Raw genomic sequence first — 18258 nt, forward strand, 5'->3', positions numbered from 1 at the left:
GTTATTTCTTAATTAATCTTGCATGGATTTGCCTCTATGCTAAATAGAAAGAATAACTGAAAAAAAAGCCAAAAAACACCCACCAAATTTTGATAAATAACGACCTTAAACTAATAATAATCATATAATCCGTAATTCATGGTTACAGAATCACTTGACTGACAGATGAATTAATTTGAAAACTTTGTTTTTGTAAAAAATAATTCACGACTTATTAGCAATGTACAGAAACAGTAACAGCCCTCTCCACAGAACACTCTCCTGCAGCAGAGACTCTCTCTGCCTCCACGCTGGTGTCATGTCAGCTGATTCACTAAATTAACGCATCAGTAGAGTGGCTAAAGGGCACATTTTTCCCCAGACAGTGATTCATCAGCAGAGGTGCATAGCCAGTCCCGTGCCCCATTGCCTCAGGGGTTTAGTGCCCTCCCAACATCCCAACTGCTCGCACCAGGATCTGCTGCACTGCAGCACACCCCCAAATAGTAACACTTGGTTATGTAACAGCTTTCAACATTCAAAATGCTGTACAAATGTAATTGCTTTAATCCTCATCACCCAGCTACAGTCAGTGTGTGGGGAGAAATCAGGAGAGGGATGTCTTGCACAAAATCATACAGTGGTGCAGCACTGAAATAACATTTAAAATAGGGAACTTTGGGCCACTACCCCAATGCCTTTCCAACCAGCTGACTAAAAATGGCCTTACACTGACTACAAACACAAAGTTGTGAGACTATGCTCTTAGAAATAAAATGCAATCCTGAACTGGAGCCAAAGTGCTCACCCCTGGCAGGAAGGATGAAGTCCTGATGACTTGATCTCTCCGAGCCCATACAAGCCCCGGCGGCAAGAGGATCCCACCCCTTGGTTCCCCTCACCAGTCTCATCTCTCTCAACCCTGGGAGCGGCCTCTCTGACTTATACACATTAAGGACTGAGTCACTGGGCTTTTTATAGAACAGGCTTTTGAAATACTCTCTGAAGAGCACTCTCATGAGGGGATAAAGCTTCAATGCAAGGAGAGAGAGTGTGTTACACAAATTAAACCCCAAGCATGAGCCTGAAGATGTGCTGGAAGCAGGGCAGCAGCACCGCATCCACAGGCTTTTTATGTTACAGTCCTTCTCCAGGCTATGCTGCTCCATTAGCTCTGCATGCTGCAGCAAATAGCAACATCCAGTCTCTAAAGCATTATCTGCCTGTGCTTCGGGGATTTGGACAAGGAAGGGAGGGAAAACCTTGTTCGTGGGCTAATTGGCCCAGTGCTTTATCATGCAATGAGAGTTTGGAGAAGTCTGCTGGGAAACGGATGAAGTCCACAGCACAAACATCAAAGAGGAGGAGGAAGGGAAGGAAGGGATTAATGAGACAGACTACAGAAATAAATTTTAGAAGAAAACATTAAAAGCATGCTCAGAAAAAACAGCAGAGAAATTAAGAGAAATAAGTATTTAAATGAATAAGAAACAAGTTTAGAGAAAGGAAAAGGCAAAAGATAAAATTAAATAGTGTTAAGACTGAAAAAGGCTCTTAACTATTCAAACATCTTGCATTACAATTTCTCGTAAACCATGAAATTTTACAGTCTATTTATTTTATGTTGTAGCTTTTAGAATTCACCTTTACATGTCTATGCCATCTCATTAGCTAAAAACATTTTCTGCTCCTAAAGTTAAAAGTCAGATCAATCCAAGATGCTGGAGCTTTAAGAAAACCATAATCATGGATGAAAAAAATCACAGACACTGTAAACTGTCAAAAAACACATTAATTAATTTTGCTTAAATATGTGCAATAGATCTAATGCAGTCCCATCTAATCTTAGAAAACCAAGATGATCATCTCTCTGTCTCAGAATACAGGAGGAAGAGAACCTGGACCTGGATCCATCAACTGCGAAGGTGAAGTTCATTCAGTGGTGCTGAGACACAGGAGACCGAAGCAGAGAGAGAAACAATCTCCAAAGTTGTTGGAGACTGCAAAAGGCCTAAGCTAGCAAATCTATCCTCTGGTAGGAAACAAATCAGAAACATGATTGACTCCCAGAAACAACACCATGACTCCCCATTGAAGAGCAGCTGCTCAACCCTAAGCTTGTGGTGGTGTTCGTGTTACAGTCAAACAATTCAAAGAAAAGACCGCTTTCTGCATCTTTTGTTTTTATCAAGTATTCCTAATGTAGAACTCCAACTGAAAGTTCCTCCTGCATTGATGTGTGCTGGATTTCAGAGCACATCATGCAAAATAACCCTGATTACACTTCTACCAAACTAATCTGAAGAGGGCTGCTCCTACAACAGCCTGTGGAACTGACACCGCTGCAGCCGTCACAGTGCATTAACCTCACAGCTGAAAAAAGGGTCAGATGGGTTTGCTGGAGCTCTTCTGATGAAAGAAGGATTGTAAATTCTCATGGTTTCAAGCACAGACAGTAGAAAACTAAGGTGACTTGACTTTACCCCTCACTTCAACTGCCACAGTAAAATGAACCTTTTTTGTCTATCATCATTTTCCACACATCATTCTGGGCAATCTCTGACTCTCGTGTAAGATTCCTAAGAGGCAATTGTACCAAAGTAATCTTTGTCCTTGCTCAGTAGATTCAGTGTTGATTACAGCCAGCTTGCAATTAAAAAACAAAAAAGCATGCTTAATATAATTTGATGAAAATTTTGGGGGTGAGGGGAAAAGAGGTACAAACTTCTGAGCTCAGCTCTTGTCAAATAGCTTTCTTAGGATGGAATTTCTATGCAAATCTAGAAAGTTTTCACCAAAACACAGAGCTTCGCAAACTTGGGCTCAAGCCTCTGCTCTGCCTGATTCAGTATCACCTTGAATGACGTTGTCCTGTGTCCATTCTGTCCAGGTACATGATCAGCAACTGGTTCTTTGGGCAAAATAATTATTTACACAAAATGGAGCAACTCTCATAGAAAACACTGGTTTCCATTGAGATATGGGTCAAATCTTTAAATAAGACAGAGCAGAGACTTGGATCTTCCAAATAAAAATTAGTAGGAATATTCTCTGTAAGACCTACCAACCATTATAAAATAGCAAAAAACTTGATTATTTAGATCTACATACAACATACCAGAACACTCAATACACGTATTTATAAGACAAAAAGTTTCAAACCTAATCAAAATCCCAGTTATGATGTTATGGAGTTGAATAAGCCTGTGCTTTACAGTATTTAGGGGATATTTTCCTGTAAGTACTGCAAGGAAGTCTCAACAAGTTCCACATAGTGCCAACAAAGAGGAATAGTCTTTGAGGGGGAAAAAGGGAAAAGGCTCTGAGCAAGTTCTTAAAACCTAAGTCAGATAGAATTATTACATTACAGCCTAAAACCTGTAAGAATCCTGTAAGTCTACAGGCGTGATTAAATATGTTCAGTTGATTATAAAACATTGCTTCCGTATGGAAGTTCAATGCTAGATTCCTCTCTCACACAGTGTAAGCAGAGCTGCTGAATAAGGAAAAAGTGAAAAGCGAGGTGGACAGAACATGTTTGGCCACTGAACTGTGCAACAGTTTAACTTCTTTCAATCAGAAGGTGTTGCTGATCATCATGATAAATAACAGAGTAACCATAGGCACATAGAGGACAAAAGAAAAACCGAAGCATTCAGCTGGGGCTGACAGGTAATTCTAGAGCCGTGGTGATAAGATTCTTCACATACAGGAGCATGGGTGGGTTTTCCTGACCTGGTGACTTCTTACTGCAACAAGAACAAGAGCTCGAGCCTCAGAACTGTGAACTTCTAAGTTGTGCTTGTGCTGCTGGTTAGAGAGCAGTCAGGGCCTATGACTAGACAGGAGCGGGTGGGCTGGCAAGGGATCAGGGAGAAATAGTGTGTGTTGTGCAGCAGATACTAACACTACTTGGCACAAACAGGTATTTGTACTGGCAGCCACAGCAAATCCATTAATGTCTGGAGTTATAACTAGGTGGTTGCAAGCAAGGCGATTCTGTACAGGTGCCAGAGGGATAAGGAGTGAAAATGCATGTAAGGCTGAAGAGAGCAGAGATGCTACAGCAAGTATTTTCACGGAGCACCAACAGCTTCATAATGCTTGCTGGTTTCCCTTGAGAAAATCTTCAGATTTCTAGATATCTCATGCTTATTCTACGACAAGAAGCGTAACTCACTTTCTTAGCCTGCCTTTAACTTCATTAAATGGGTAATTATAAATATTCACATTTCCCTCAGTTGTAACAGATCAATCCTCCTGAGTAATAAGTTACCCCAAAATATACATGTATTAAAACTCAGATTTTCCTAAGTGTAGTATTAAAATCAGCAAACTCACAAGGATAAATATAATGCTCCCAAATACGGCGAGCAGCATCCCACTTACACTTGGTCCCATAAACAAACTGATAAATGAAAACATAAAAAGGCAATTTTGAAGCCAAAGAAGTTAGAAAGATACTCTGTGTGTGTGTGTAAACCTATGTATATACATGGGAATCTGCTGGGAAATACAAAGCAAGTTTTCTGTTAGGGCTACAAGTATGACACCAGATGCATAAACGGCAGGAAGACATCAAACTTCTACTTCCCCAGTGTTTGGTCTTTCTGAAGCTGTACTGCGTATTAAGAACGACACAGCTCTGTCCTGACAGGGATGCATTTATACTGGGTAGAGTAAGAGCAATTTGCTTACCTTTTCAAACACGGAGGTTTCCTTTACACTGTGTGTGACACATGCTGCCCACTCTCAGTCAGCCTGTTATCCAACAGTGGTTTGTCCAAGCTGGAGCTCAGGAACTTCCTAACAAGCTTCTTCCTGTGCTGGTTTGTAGCTCACCAGGGCACAGGGAGAAAGGCAGTACTATAGAAGTTCCCAGAACACAGCCCCTGTCTGCTGTTACTGCAATTCAGAGCAAGCACCACTGGCAGCCAAGAGCCCAACCTGCTGCCTTCTGAGCATCTGCCACTACAATTTGCTTTAGTTTATACACAGAACTTTGTCCCCCACTGGCCATGACCTCCATTATACAACCAGAACAAGAAATTTTACTGTATTTAAAAATTACTTATGGAATATTGCATAAATTAATATTCTACTATAGGAAAACAAAATTTGTTTTACATTCTCTCCCTATAAATATATATAATTTTTTAATACTCCATGAAGTATAAATGTATATGCTTTGTGAAAAAAACCTTAGAGCATTAGGACAGCAAAGATTAACATACAGAGCATAGGCTCATGTTTTTGTTTTGCAATGCCAATTAATCTATAGTTTATTGTATTTCAACCATCAGAAGGTCACAGGATTTAACTCTTATACCCTTGCCAATGTCAGTTGGCTCATAATAAACATTCATATTTGTTTTATGGCCCACACCAGCTGGTGGGTTTTATATACAATAAGAATGAGAAATCTGACAAAAACAAGTGATACATCTTCATAATCTGAATAGAGGCTGAAACCTTCAGTAGAATCTCAAAGCCATTTATTTGTTCAGGTTGCTGGGCTTGCTTTCCATTTTTTGGGTTTTTTTAGTACCATTAATTGAATACAATCTTAAACATTTGCTGCATTTGTTTAGAGGGATTTATTTGATAATAGGGAAGAGCTTTCCTGGCAGATAGTTGGCTGGACCTTCTTAATTTGATACATGTTCTGCCACAATGGCAGAAGGAGGAGCTACTGATGTGCTCCTTTGCTTTAAATTGTTTTCATAGTCAGCTGAAATAACTGAATGACTTGAGGTATAGAATTGATGTACAAAAAAGGAATTAATTAACTTTGATGCAAGGCTCTCAGATGTTGTGTTGAATCCACTTACAGTGATAGCTATGGTGTATTCCTATACTCCTGTTGATGGCCCATGGCCCATATTTGGCCTGAAGGACAAATCCACCAGGCTTACTAAAAGAAATAGGGCACAATGTTCAAGCAGCAAAAGTTGCCTTAACCACCAGACATCCTCCACCTGCACCGAAACATCACCCAAAGTGAGGGGCTGTTCCTTCCACAGTGACCAGCAACAACAAGGTACATGGGGAGGTGGTGTAAGGGGGAGAAAGCACATGGCTGCTGAGGTTAAAATCTTGGTGGAAGTCTGCGCCTCATACTGGATGCCTCAGGGATGGCAAAACCATGTATCCCATTAGCTATCCTTGCATACCTCAGAAAAAAGTCTGTACAGTGTTGCCAGCAATGACAACTTGTGACCTGGAGGGACAAGGGGGTTCGGCATGTATCAGAGATGAGGGGTGTTTCTAAAGTTCCCATAAATTCAACAAACTGACCCACTTCAGATGCCCCTTTTTGTAGACTTCATGTGACTTCTTGTGTTTTGGAAGATGGAGCTCATCTCCATACTCCCCAGCATCCTCTGTCTCTTCGGGATACATAAAACTCCTGCCCATCAGGAACAGAGCCAAGTAACAGCACACTACACTCTTCAGTTTACAGTCAGAAGAGCTGTACTGGTTTGTACAAGTAGATATTTGCAGCATAACCACTTACACAGAAACCAAGGGAGGCTCCCAGAGAAAGCCTGCAAGAAGACTGGTGCCACATGGCCAAGCCTTCCCAGGGAGCCTGTGTGGGTACCAAAAGCAGAATACCTGCAGGAGCACTGCCGGAATTGGCTCTGTTTAGAGGATATGTTAGCATGGGACAACATTGGGCCAAGGCAGCCAAGCTCATTCTGGCATCCATGTCTACTTACTCAAAAGGGACTCGGTTATCCCACAAAGACCTGCTTTCTACCACACAGGCACACATAGAACATCTGCTATTCTGGAATAAAGGTGCAGGCATGGGGTTGTTTTTGCTGAAGTCATCTGCATATGCTGTAAATACTACAGATCTGGTTTTACCATTCACTTAGGGCAGGAACATAACTGATTCATGCTGCAGGGACTTTTGCACTTTCAAAGATTCCCCTTAACTGCACTGGCTGTAACATCACCTAAGTATCCAGACTGTTGTCCTCTTATTTCAGTAAATAACATCCCAACTCACTTCTCTAAACATAAAACATTCCCCATGCCAGTAGCAGCTGCCATGAAAGGCTGAAGAACCTTAAAAGCTGAGCAACATGCCAGGAAGAGAAGTGACTTCACTGTGACAAAATGTACATCCACTGTGAGAGGGTTATTTAGCATCCTGCAGTTCAGAATAACTGGCTTTCAAGTTCTCTAAGTCAAATTCACCGACAGCATCAGCATCGATCCAAAACAAAAGACAATGAATTGAAATGGTAGAGAAGGAATAATCTTGCACTCTTTTGCAATATAGCCTATACACAGTAAGGATTTTGCTTAAAGATTTGTTCCTTCCTGCACCTTCTGTGACATTCTGAATTACAGCACAATAGAAAAATCAATTAAAATGACTATTGAATAGTTCTTTATCTGACTCCAAACCATCTTCCTCCAGAAGAGATAATATTTCTACAGTGCATTATACATGAATCAGCCCTGCTGTTCTAAACATTAGATCCTTTAGCCTGCAGCTTCAGAAGAAGGGTATGCAAGCAAACCATGGGTTTTATATAAGCACAAAATAAGTCATAAATACGTAGTATTACTCTAAATTCTAATCTTTAAGAGTTCTTTTTTTTCCCCTGTGATTTCTGATTTTTATTACAAATGACATGAACCAGTAGTTCTTTTCTGTTGGTCACCACCCTCCACATACAAGCAGAGGCACACACTGCTTATCACCCATATCATCCTGCATTCCAAACCTCCCACTGGAAGGACAGTAGTGTACATGGACAAACACATAACAATATATCAAAGTTTTAAAGCCCAGGGAAATTACTGCACACTTGAGTTTCTGGGAAGCTCAGATACAGTTTCATAGTTGATGGTTGTCTTGTTACTTCTCACTTGACCACAGACATATTACTGCTCTGATAATTGGGCTCCTGGTGTGCTGAAACCACCACTTAGCCTTGAGGATCAAAGCTGATTGCTTTCTTGTTTACTCCATCTCATATATCTTTTTCCTTATTCTTTGACTGCAAGTGCTCTGAGATTTTTTTAATCCATTTTTTATACTGTATTTGCCATAATAGGACTTTAGCCCATAACTAACTCCAAAGAAGCTCAGATTAATAAAAGACAAACAACTCATGAGCTTTCAGAATACTGGAACCCCAAGCAGAACCTGGAGACTTACATGCTTTTTTCGTTCTTACCATGTACTCAGAGAGAGCTGAGCAACCTCAGCAGATTTACCTAAAACTATCCTTTTCTTCAAAATAATGTGGTGAAGAATGTGGAAATATGAACCAAAATGTCTTGATCAAAGACAAAAGTAAAGAAAATACGAAAGGTACTTCTACCTTGGGATAAAGCAGCACATCCACATACAGCAAATGATATAAAAACCCTCTCAAGATTTGTTTGAGAAGACCTTACTTAGGGCTTTGCATCTCATATAGCCCTCAGAAACTCATCAGATGTAACCTCATACACTGTATTAAAGCCTTTAATATACAGACCCTTTCTACACTGATATAGAGGAATTCATACTGAATATGACAATTTGTAGACAAGTTTCATGAGGCTGTAAAGAAATATGCTCAGTTTACCTACTTTGTCTCTAAAACACAGCCTGACAACATTTTATACTCACCTTCCAGAGCCAAACACTAAAAGACTTTTCATTTTAATGATCACTTTTTACACATCAGTGTTGTCTCATTTTAATTCTTAGAAAAAAGAAAATACCTTCAAAGTCCCCATCTCTGGCTTTTGCTGCAAGTTCTGAGGATGATATACTTTCTTGACATAAAGCACAGTCTTCCAATGCTGCATTCCTTAAACCATGATTAACTGTAAAACAATTCAAAAAGTACTCGTATTTTTCCAATTTTCACTTGAAAGATTCATGTTAGAACTTCTGGGATTAGACTACAGTAGCACCTTCTTAGACTTCTTGCTTTTTCTTTACCCTGACACAAACAGTGATTTACAAGTCTCCTATTCTTCTTTGGGATGACAACAGAAATGAAAGATGCTGTTATTACAGTACACGCAGTCCTCTTACTTCTGCTAGTTTAGCTGCATCCTACATTTTATTTCCCAATTCTTAACTTGGATCCTTTAAAATAAGTAGATTTTGAGAACGATGAGAGATTCCCAAGGTGAATCACACGCATCAAATCACATATATCAAAGAGAAACTTCATCCCAAAACTCCCCTTTTTCCCTGCTCATTTTGTTTATGCTTACTTTTGTCAATACCATCTTTTTTAATGCAAGAGTTCATCCATTAGAAATTATATCCATCCAAGTACTATTGACTAATATATATTTCCCAGTCATAATTCTTTACAGCTCCAGTTTCTTTATTACTCTTACTTGAAGGCCCAGGAGCTCTTGTGTTCTCTCTAGCAATTCTGTCTAACCCCATTTATCTTTTTAACAATAAAAACCCCAGTCTATTGTCACATCATGACAGGCTGCCACCATAAAACTGTTGTGGAAGTTCCAACCAAAAGTAATAGGAGACTGTAATGCATGTTGTGCATTATCCCACTGCGGAGTTGGGACTGTAGATTTTTTCTGCTAACTTGGTCCAACTTTTAACTGTTTCACATAGAAACCTCAATGCTTTTAAATGAAACTGGAGAAAGACAAAGTTTTCAAACTGTAGGAAAGGAAGTAGGAAAAAAAATAGAGCTCTGATCACTTTCAGATGCTGGTAGTTCTAATCATAACAAAGGACAAAGGTAATTGCAGCCTTCCTGGGATGACATGGTTATTCTTAGATAAGTTACCAGACTTGCTGCTTAGAAAAGAAATAATAAAAATGGTCATAGAGAGAAAAAAAAATTTCGTTGGCTCATGATCTAGTTCTGGTTCTGTTACTTTAATTACCAAGAATTCAAATGTGGTTATTTTTCTATTTTTTAGCCACATTCTTCAATTTCTTCAAGACAGGACAGATTTCAGCATCTCAGTGAACATTCCCATCTTATAGTCTGCTCTTTGGTAATTTAAAACATACCCAGTGTGAAACAAATCAGGGGGTGGGGAATAAATCTACGAAGTCCAAACCCCGCATAGGTTATGGGCTATAAACTATATGGGCTACAAACACAGTGCTGCTGTAACACACAGAAATATGTGAACAGCAGATGGACTCTGAAGACTTTAACTCTTTAGTATTCGCCTTAAGACTAACTCCTGCGTTCCTATACAGTAACTTCAACCTGTTTACAGTCTGTTTCTATGACTTCATTTAAACTTAGGTGAAATCACTGTACAGTGAGTCCTGTCAAAAAGGTAACAATATGTTAAGGGAATTCTTGTCAAATAGTTTATGGAACCCCATAGGGCTGCTGCCAGCAGAAATTTGCTATAGAAAACAAATGGTTAGATCTTTTACCTTTCTTCTGCTTTTCCTTGTCTTCTGTTTCAGGTTTGGTTGCCATAACTTCAAACAAGGTCTTTAAGATACTTCTCAGATCACTAGCATAGTTTGTCTGCAGCTGGTCAGCAACACCTTAAGAGTTTGAGAAAATGGGTAAATCATTTCTAGACTATTACACCATCCTTAAAAAAAGTACTTAAATCTGCCTCTTACTACCAGTAATGGCCTCACTTATTTTCAGGGGATCACTTGCTCACGTTAGGAATAAAAATTGAACATCTGAATAAACTAATTCTCCATAATGGCCAAGTTACATTCTGGTTTTTATGCTACCTGCAAGTCAATACACATCTTCCTTATCCTTTGGCAGGAAACACTGAGAGATTCATTTTGCATGAAAATAGAACTGCTAAGTCAAATTTCATTCCTTGAACACAATAAGGCATCACCAGGAAAAAATCAAACCTGATATAAGCCCAAATTCTTCAACACTACAGGTCTAAAGGCATCAGCATGTCTGGCATCTCTGATTCTGTAAGCTCCAAACAGGTAACAGTCCTTCTAAACCAGACTACAACTTAGGCCCCAAAGACAGAGTCTTCCTGAAACTTCCTCTCTAGTCCTTTCTACCATAACTTGATGGGCAAAAACTCAAAAAGCTCCCACCAAAAAACAGTTTATGCATTTAGTATTTCTCATACCTGAGATACAGACAAAAAGGCGGTGAATAAGATCATTACTGCCATGAAATCTAGATCTGATCTTCTCTCGTGTGGCAATTCTGGCAGCCTGCAAAGCGAGCTGGATTTCTTCCTGATCGATGTCATCAGATGAACAAGAACTTGTCATTAAACTGCTGTCAGAGAAAAAAATAATGTAAAGGAAAGTAATGTAAATCTTCACTCAGTTGTTCAGGACATTCAGCAAATCCTAAGGGATTTATGACTCAGTCAAGACCCTATAGTACCAGAACTAATTGCTGTAAATTCTTGTTGAAGTTAATCAGCACGTAACCAATCACCATCGCATTTGGTTTTCACTCTGTGACAGCTGCAAAAAAACTTTAAGCAGAAAATCACTTGTCTGTATTTTATTGCATTTTTCCTTAGCTATTACAAAGTGCTGCACCATTTTTCACACTAAATTCTTCTAAAAGCTCAGTCCTGAGACCATAACTCCACCAAAAATCCTGAAGGGAAATATCAAACTAAAAAAGTGAAGGTGAGTTCTGAGTCAACTTAAGAAATTTATGAACGTGGAAATTATTTGGAAAAAAAAGAAATTCTGAATTATGTTACCTTAAAATAGCAAGAGTAGAATCTAAATATAACTTCACCAAAAAAACTGAAAGAGCAGCAATAAAATATGATTTACACAGTAGAGGTAGGTTAATTCCCTTATAAACGTAACAGTAGAAATTGCTGAAATGTCAAACTATTGTAAAGAATGGCTCATCTACTCTAAATAGATTTAAATGTGTCACCAAATGTCTACTCAAAATTTAAATTTTCTTTTAAAAACCAGGTCCCAGATACTCTCACACCTTCACCACCACCACCACTCCTACCACTTCCCTCTTACAGAGAAGAACCTTGAAACAACCTGAGACAGCAGGGGAGGTTTGGGGGAAATTTTCAAATATCAGGAATTACCTTAAATATTTGTAAATCAAGATGTCTTCTTTAAAACAGCAAGTACTTAGGGGAAAAGTAGCACTTTACTCCTAAAAACCCTTAAATAGAGCACAGGATGTAATTACACTGAAGTCCTAAGGATTCACTGTGCTGACCAAAAGAGACAGGAGCCTTCTTACTCTACTACATTCAAGCCAGACGGAACACTAAACCATTTTTCTCCACATATTGGAAAGAAATGAATATTGCAATTATTACAAAAATCTAGACTATTTTGCTTATAATCATACTTTTGCTGTCCAAAACTCAAGCACTCTTCACTTTGCAGACAACTACCATGTTAAAAAAGGAGTTACTAACAGCGTAAGTAGAAATTACTTCTTTTGTTACACATGCTAACACATTTTGAGTTCAATCTGCTTTGTTCAGGTGCAGAAACATTCACCATCTTGCAGATCCCATCCTTGTGGCAGTACACATGAATAGTTATTTTGGGGTAAGACACATAGGTAACATAATTATTTATAACAAAATTTTATAGGATATACTGTTGGGGAAGATGAAACAGGAAAGCCTTATAAATATGATTGCCTGACAAAAGATTTTGGGAATATGAAAACTATAAGCGACATCGAAATGAAGGCCACCTTTGAGATACCAAGTCTTAGTTACTGAACAACTGGAAAACAATGGTATGGCCAACTGAAGGTAATCCCCTCTTGATTGAACAATACCCTCTGCTTGCAGGCAGGTCCAAGGGTCAGAGCAGACCCTACTAGCTCAGCAGAAGGGGTCCAAAGAGTAGTTTTTAGGAGTTAAGATGTAACACTCTATGGTAATATAACAATTCTTATAGGCTGTATGTAAATGCTATAGGATTTGTATCTTGTATTAGATTGGTTAGTGACAATTAGAATATTCAGTACAGAAGATGATTTATTGTATTGTAACCAGGACTTCAGGATCCACTCTACTTACTCCCTTACCCGCTTACTCTCTTACTTACCTCCTCTTCGCTTACTCCACCCTTACCTACTTGCTCTTACTTTTACACTCTTGCTCTCTTGGGCCTGCTCCGAGCTGCAGCTGGCAGCTCTAAGCAGTGCCCCTGTACCCACACCCTCTGCAATAAACCACATGTTCCAAGATCTGACTTCAGAGATCTCTCATCTCCGTCCGTCCCGACCGTCCAACCCACCCAAGCTCCTACAATATACTTTTTAAATTCTACCTGTAGGTTCCACAGGTAATCCTTTGAAATATAAAAGAGAAATAATTAGGCCATGCAATCTTAAAAGCCCTAGGAAAAACAGACTGAAAATAAATAAGTACTGGACATTAGTTATTCATAGAAATATCAATGGAAGATGTGTAGCATGAGTATCTTAATTGGCCCCCCATTCTTTCAAACACAGAGTAAAGAGTAGGCTTGCAGGAGACTCATTTTGTTCATGTTATCTACTGCTACTAACAAAAGAAAATTCTTGTAAAGAGATGTTATTTCTATGTTTACACTTCCAGCAGCACCATGACTGACTGGGCTTATAAGAGACACTGAGAATGAAGTGAGAATTCTCTTTCAATTTTCCTTTGCTTTTCCATAGGGGATACAGTAGATATTACAACAGCAAGCCTATCAGCACGGAAAGGCCTGTTCAAGACAACGAAAAGGTCATGTACAAATGTGGCTTACGAAGGAATAAACTGAAGGCAGCAAGAGCCAGGAAGCGATTCCTGACTCACAAGGGTGTGCAGTCAGACGACTGCCTGTTCACATGACCCCTCTCACATTCAGATAAAGGACTGTGCCCTGCAACATGGCCAAATAGCCTCTACTTTTTTTTTATTTTATGTAAGTATTTTCTTAGTGATAGTCACATATGCACCATAAATTGCTCTCCAAGGTGAGCATGGACCTCCTGACAGAGTCAAGTGCAGTCTGTGTTATTATATAACTCCAATACAAAGGTCTCTTCAAAACTCCCAATACACAGAAACCTTAATGCAAGGGAAAGCAGGGCTACTGAATCAAGGATGAATTTTCCCTCCAAATCACAGCTGAAGAAATATTTCAAAGTAAGGTGCTAAGTGGGCAGAGAGCTGTGAAAAGTGCTTTTCAAGAATACAAACTACTTGGTCCTTTGCCATTTTGCAGAAAGGAAGAAAGGCTCATTCCACAATTCTGACCAATTTTACTAATAATGTTTGCCTTTCTGAGCCTCCTCCAACTAGAAGAACACAGTTTTACCTACTTCATTCAGGGAACATGGTTTGACCTACTTCTGTTGCAGACTACTCTGTTAGATTTTGTAGTGCGTCATTAAGACTGGTCATGTCACCATAGGACTGGCTGGGACTGTTTTGTCCTCAAGATCCCCAGCACAGAGCACATACAAATTGCTCCAGCACTGTGGGATGGAAGGTCAGCACGTCTGCACATTCCCATTTATAACATACTTCCATATGCATACTCACATGTAAAGTATAGTACCCACATACAGGAGGTGAGAAAAGAGGATATTTTGTACTTGGAATTGATTGTGCTACTACAAAGAAAAAAATGAATGCTCCAGAAAAATTTAAAACTGGACCTAAGAATTGCTACAGAGTTAGAAAAAATTACTCTGCCTTTACCAACACAACCAAGTCTGACTTAGACAAAAATTACTCTCAAAGAACAACAACCATCTGTTCTTTAAAGTATATCTTCCTGTTGAAGAACATAGCCAAAAACCCAAAATTGTATAGACAGTCAGAAATACTGTAAGAACAGAAACACTGCAATTGTTTCAGATAAACAGCAAAAGAGCCAGCTTTTTTTTTTATAACAGGGTGTCCCAAACAGCAGTCATTGCATCCATGCAAATAGATTCTCATGATTTTTTAAATTGATATTATAGAAAACACACCCGAAATGTGATCTACAGGGTTCAGCCTACTTTGTTTTGTTTTTTTTCTATAAGGAACACCTTTCCTACTTGGCTTATCTAATATGGATAATTTGGATCAACACTCTCAGCCAATACCAGATGTTTAGGAAGCATTTCATTAATGTCAGACTATGCTTGGCTCTGGAATGTTTCACAGCCAGTATCTGCAGAATCATGTCTCACTGCAGAATACAAACAGCCATCCTACTGCTGGAGACAAGTCCTCATTTTCTCAATGTCTTGGTTGAAGGGAACCCTGAATTACCCGACGAATTAAGTTACAAAGAGATAACACCAAAATACACATGGAACTCCCCTTGTGAAATGTTTATCATAGACACAATGCTTATCATGTATTTATTTTTCAGACTGTAAAAACATTGCAAAGTTAACACATCTGAAGGTGAATATTAAGAAATAAGATGTTATGTCAAAGGTTGATTCCGAACAGTAAACCTGCTCATACCTTGTAAAGGAACAGATACCCTGTGGCAGATAAATTAATCAGCTTTTTGCTTAACTTGGCTGCACCTCCCCATTTTAAAATTACACTTCATTTATTACATTAGAAGACTAGTAAGACTCTTTCAACACTTTCAAGATGTATCTCTAGAATGGTTGCCTGGTCTCAAGGCTTTACTGTGAAATTTAGCCAAATATGTACATGCAAACAAAGGCCAATAATGTAATTGTATGTAATATCATCTTTCACCTGTGAAAACAATCTGCTTTACAGCTTTTGTGTTCCAAAGGACACTTCTGCACCAGTTCAAGTAGTAGTATGTATACAGGACTGTGGAACGAGAAGGTTATGACCGACATTTTCAGAAGTGGACAGACATTTTAGGTAACCATCTGTGATACTGTAGGCTTTGGGCTGTGTCTGTTGGTCATTGACACTCATCCAAAACCAGTGAAAGCAGCAAAGTCTAAAACCAAACAACCAAAGTCAACTGATTCAAAGATGGTCCAAATTTAAATATTTGACATTTGTGCTCAAAACACACTCAACAGCTCTAGAAATCTGTCTGCTCACAGATGTCACCTTTCAAATTCGTCTGTTTTGTTCTTTAAACCTGAAATCTGCTCAGAACGAATGCAGAGTGTATGAGATTCTCTGAAAGAATTTCTCATTATTCACAAACAAACCCTCAGAGTATCTTAAAAGGTGCATTAAATATACAGCAGTGACAGACAAAAAATTTAAAAGCTCTATGTATCAAACACGATGAATACAAAAAAACCAACTGAATTTTCATGTTTTCAAATTAATCAGAAAAACATTTTTAAAAGAAATACTTTGGTTTTGTTTCTTTGTCTTTCAAAATCTTGAATGAAAACCAAGAGGGGGTCACTTCTTGCAAAGGAGAAAGCCCAACAGACCCATTCTACTGTATATCACAGAATCAGAGAATGGTTAGGGTTGGAAAAAGAACTTAAAGATCATCCAGCTTCAACAGAAATATATTGATACAACTATGTCACCAAATCTAAAAGGAAATCAAGACCACCCTTTAAGTCTCTGATTTCAGGCAAGGTCTTCGGTAACAACTGATTTTCAGGAATAGGTTTCAGAAAGTTGTCATTGGTGCCTGTAAACAAACAGGGCTCAAGTTTCAGCCACACAAACCCATCCCAACTAAGTCTAAGAGAAAAACTCTGTAACAATATTACAAGTGTTTACTAGAACAGTGTTAATACGTAATTCAGTGATTAACCTTACCATTTACGTTATCAAAATACCTGCGACATCAGGGATTCCTATTCACTTCCTCTGAAATCTCCAGCAAACTACACAAGCACAGGCAGAAGTACAATGTAATTCTCTGCAAGAAAACAGGTAACACCCTCCTGCTGTAGTGTGAATTTAAAGCTGGTGAATCCACTTCACTGTGAATTCAAAATGCATGCATTACATGGTACCATTCTGATGCAAAAACGCATTTTAAGACCAAGGTGCTCTCTAGGAAAGTTTGGTAAGTGCTGTGCAGTAGCAGGTGAGACCCTTGACAAGAAAGAAACATGAAAACTTTGCAAAAAGTTTTCTGTGATTTCACACATTCCTAATGTTCTACATAAAAGGACATTACAGTTATAAACCATGTTAAAAGTTTTTACAAAGGGTCAGTAGCTCAATTCTTAAATATAAATTAGAGTTCATTTAAAAATTTATGAAAGACTGTCCACAAATTATAAAGCAGTGCAGTTCCTTGGACTTAAATGATATAAATTCATTTGCACTAGTTGGCCTTAACAAATCTCTCATGTCCATTATTTAATACCACATGTATTGAAAAACTAAAGATATATACACACGTAGGTGTCTCATGTATGTGAATCTCCCCATATACACAGGTACATTTAGAATATTCTAGTTCTTACAATATTTCTCAAAACACATTATCATGAGCTCCCCAACTTCCATTTTTTTGCTCATACAGAGTTTAGCATAATGGCCACTTTATGCTCTGTGTACAGTATCAATAACATACACTTTTTATCCAATCATCAATATTTAAGATTCTCTCCCATTTGAATTTTTTCATACTTATGGTAAATTAAAAAAAAAAACAAAACAAACCAAAATGTTTGCAGGCAAGTCTATGTTATGGATCACATACAACTTCTAAAACAACTTCAGCAAGCTGGTAATTGCTCCCACTGATATTTTTGTAGGCTATAACTGGAAATCTCACCACTAACCTGTCAGCAAAGCTATTACTCTTACTCCTCTACTTCAGAGGGCTGTAGTCAACTCTGGGTTCCAATTTGCTAAAAAGAACAAACAACTCCAAAGGCCATGTAACGGATCAAACACGATAATTCAGGAAAGACAAAGGTTGCATACATGAGGAATAACAAGAGGAAAATTAAAGGGGTTTGGGTAAGAGAAATGTAACTCCCATATCAGTAAGAAAAAAACCCCAACTTACTTTGCATCTGCTTTTTGCAGTACCTCTAGTGTTTCTTTTTGGATACTCTCACACAATATGCTAAAACCTGTTGGTTTCTACCATGCGCTAGTTTTGATATGGTTGGAAGAAAAACTGTGAAGACATGGAATCTTAAAATTATTTTAGGTGAAGTGGGTGGCTACACACTCAATTTTAGAGTCATTTAAACCCAAGCCAGAACATGTCCTAATATTTAGGTAATAGCATGTAGTTTTTTAGCTAAGAACTATGTTTTAAGAAATGACCCCAGAACCTACATTTAAAACAGACTAAAAAATGCTTTAATTCAGAACTTTATTTCTTGACTTTTAAACCCTAATATTTTATTAAGTCAAGAGGGTTTTAAAATGTAAACCCTTAGCTATTTCCCCTCTGTT

The 18258-nt window shown here is 38.5% G+C and overlaps 1 protein-coding gene across 4 annotated transcripts in view; it reads right to left on the reverse strand.

The window, feature by feature from the left end:
* ZFYVE28 (zinc finger FYVE-type containing 28) overlaps nucleotides 1-18258 on the reverse strand; it is a 151050-nt gene that overhangs the window by 5734 nt on the left and 127058 nt on the right. For 2 of the 4 annotated variants that reach the window (XM_032109053.1, XM_032109050.1), the window contains 3 exons: nucleotides 11065-11216; nucleotides 10379-10495; nucleotides 8716-8820 (listed from right to left, as the gene is read on the reverse strand). In XM_032109053.1, coding sequence (XP_031964944.1) covers nucleotides 8716-8820; nucleotides 10379-10495; nucleotides 11065-11216 — 374 coding nt within the window. Of the gene's footprint in view, nucleotides 1-8715; nucleotides 8821-10378; nucleotides 10496-11064; nucleotides 11220-18258 lie in introns of all 4 variants that reach the window. The other 2 variants (XM_032109051.1, XM_032109049.1) reach the window with 1 other exon arrangement.

The sequence above is a fragment of the Corvus moneduloides genome, chromosome 5 (genome assembly GCF_009650955.1).
Source record: "Corvus moneduloides isolate bCorMon1 chromosome 5, bCorMon1.pri, whole genome shotgun sequence".
Lineage (NCBI taxonomy): Eukaryota > Metazoa > Chordata > Aves > Passeriformes > Corvidae > Corvus > Corvus moneduloides.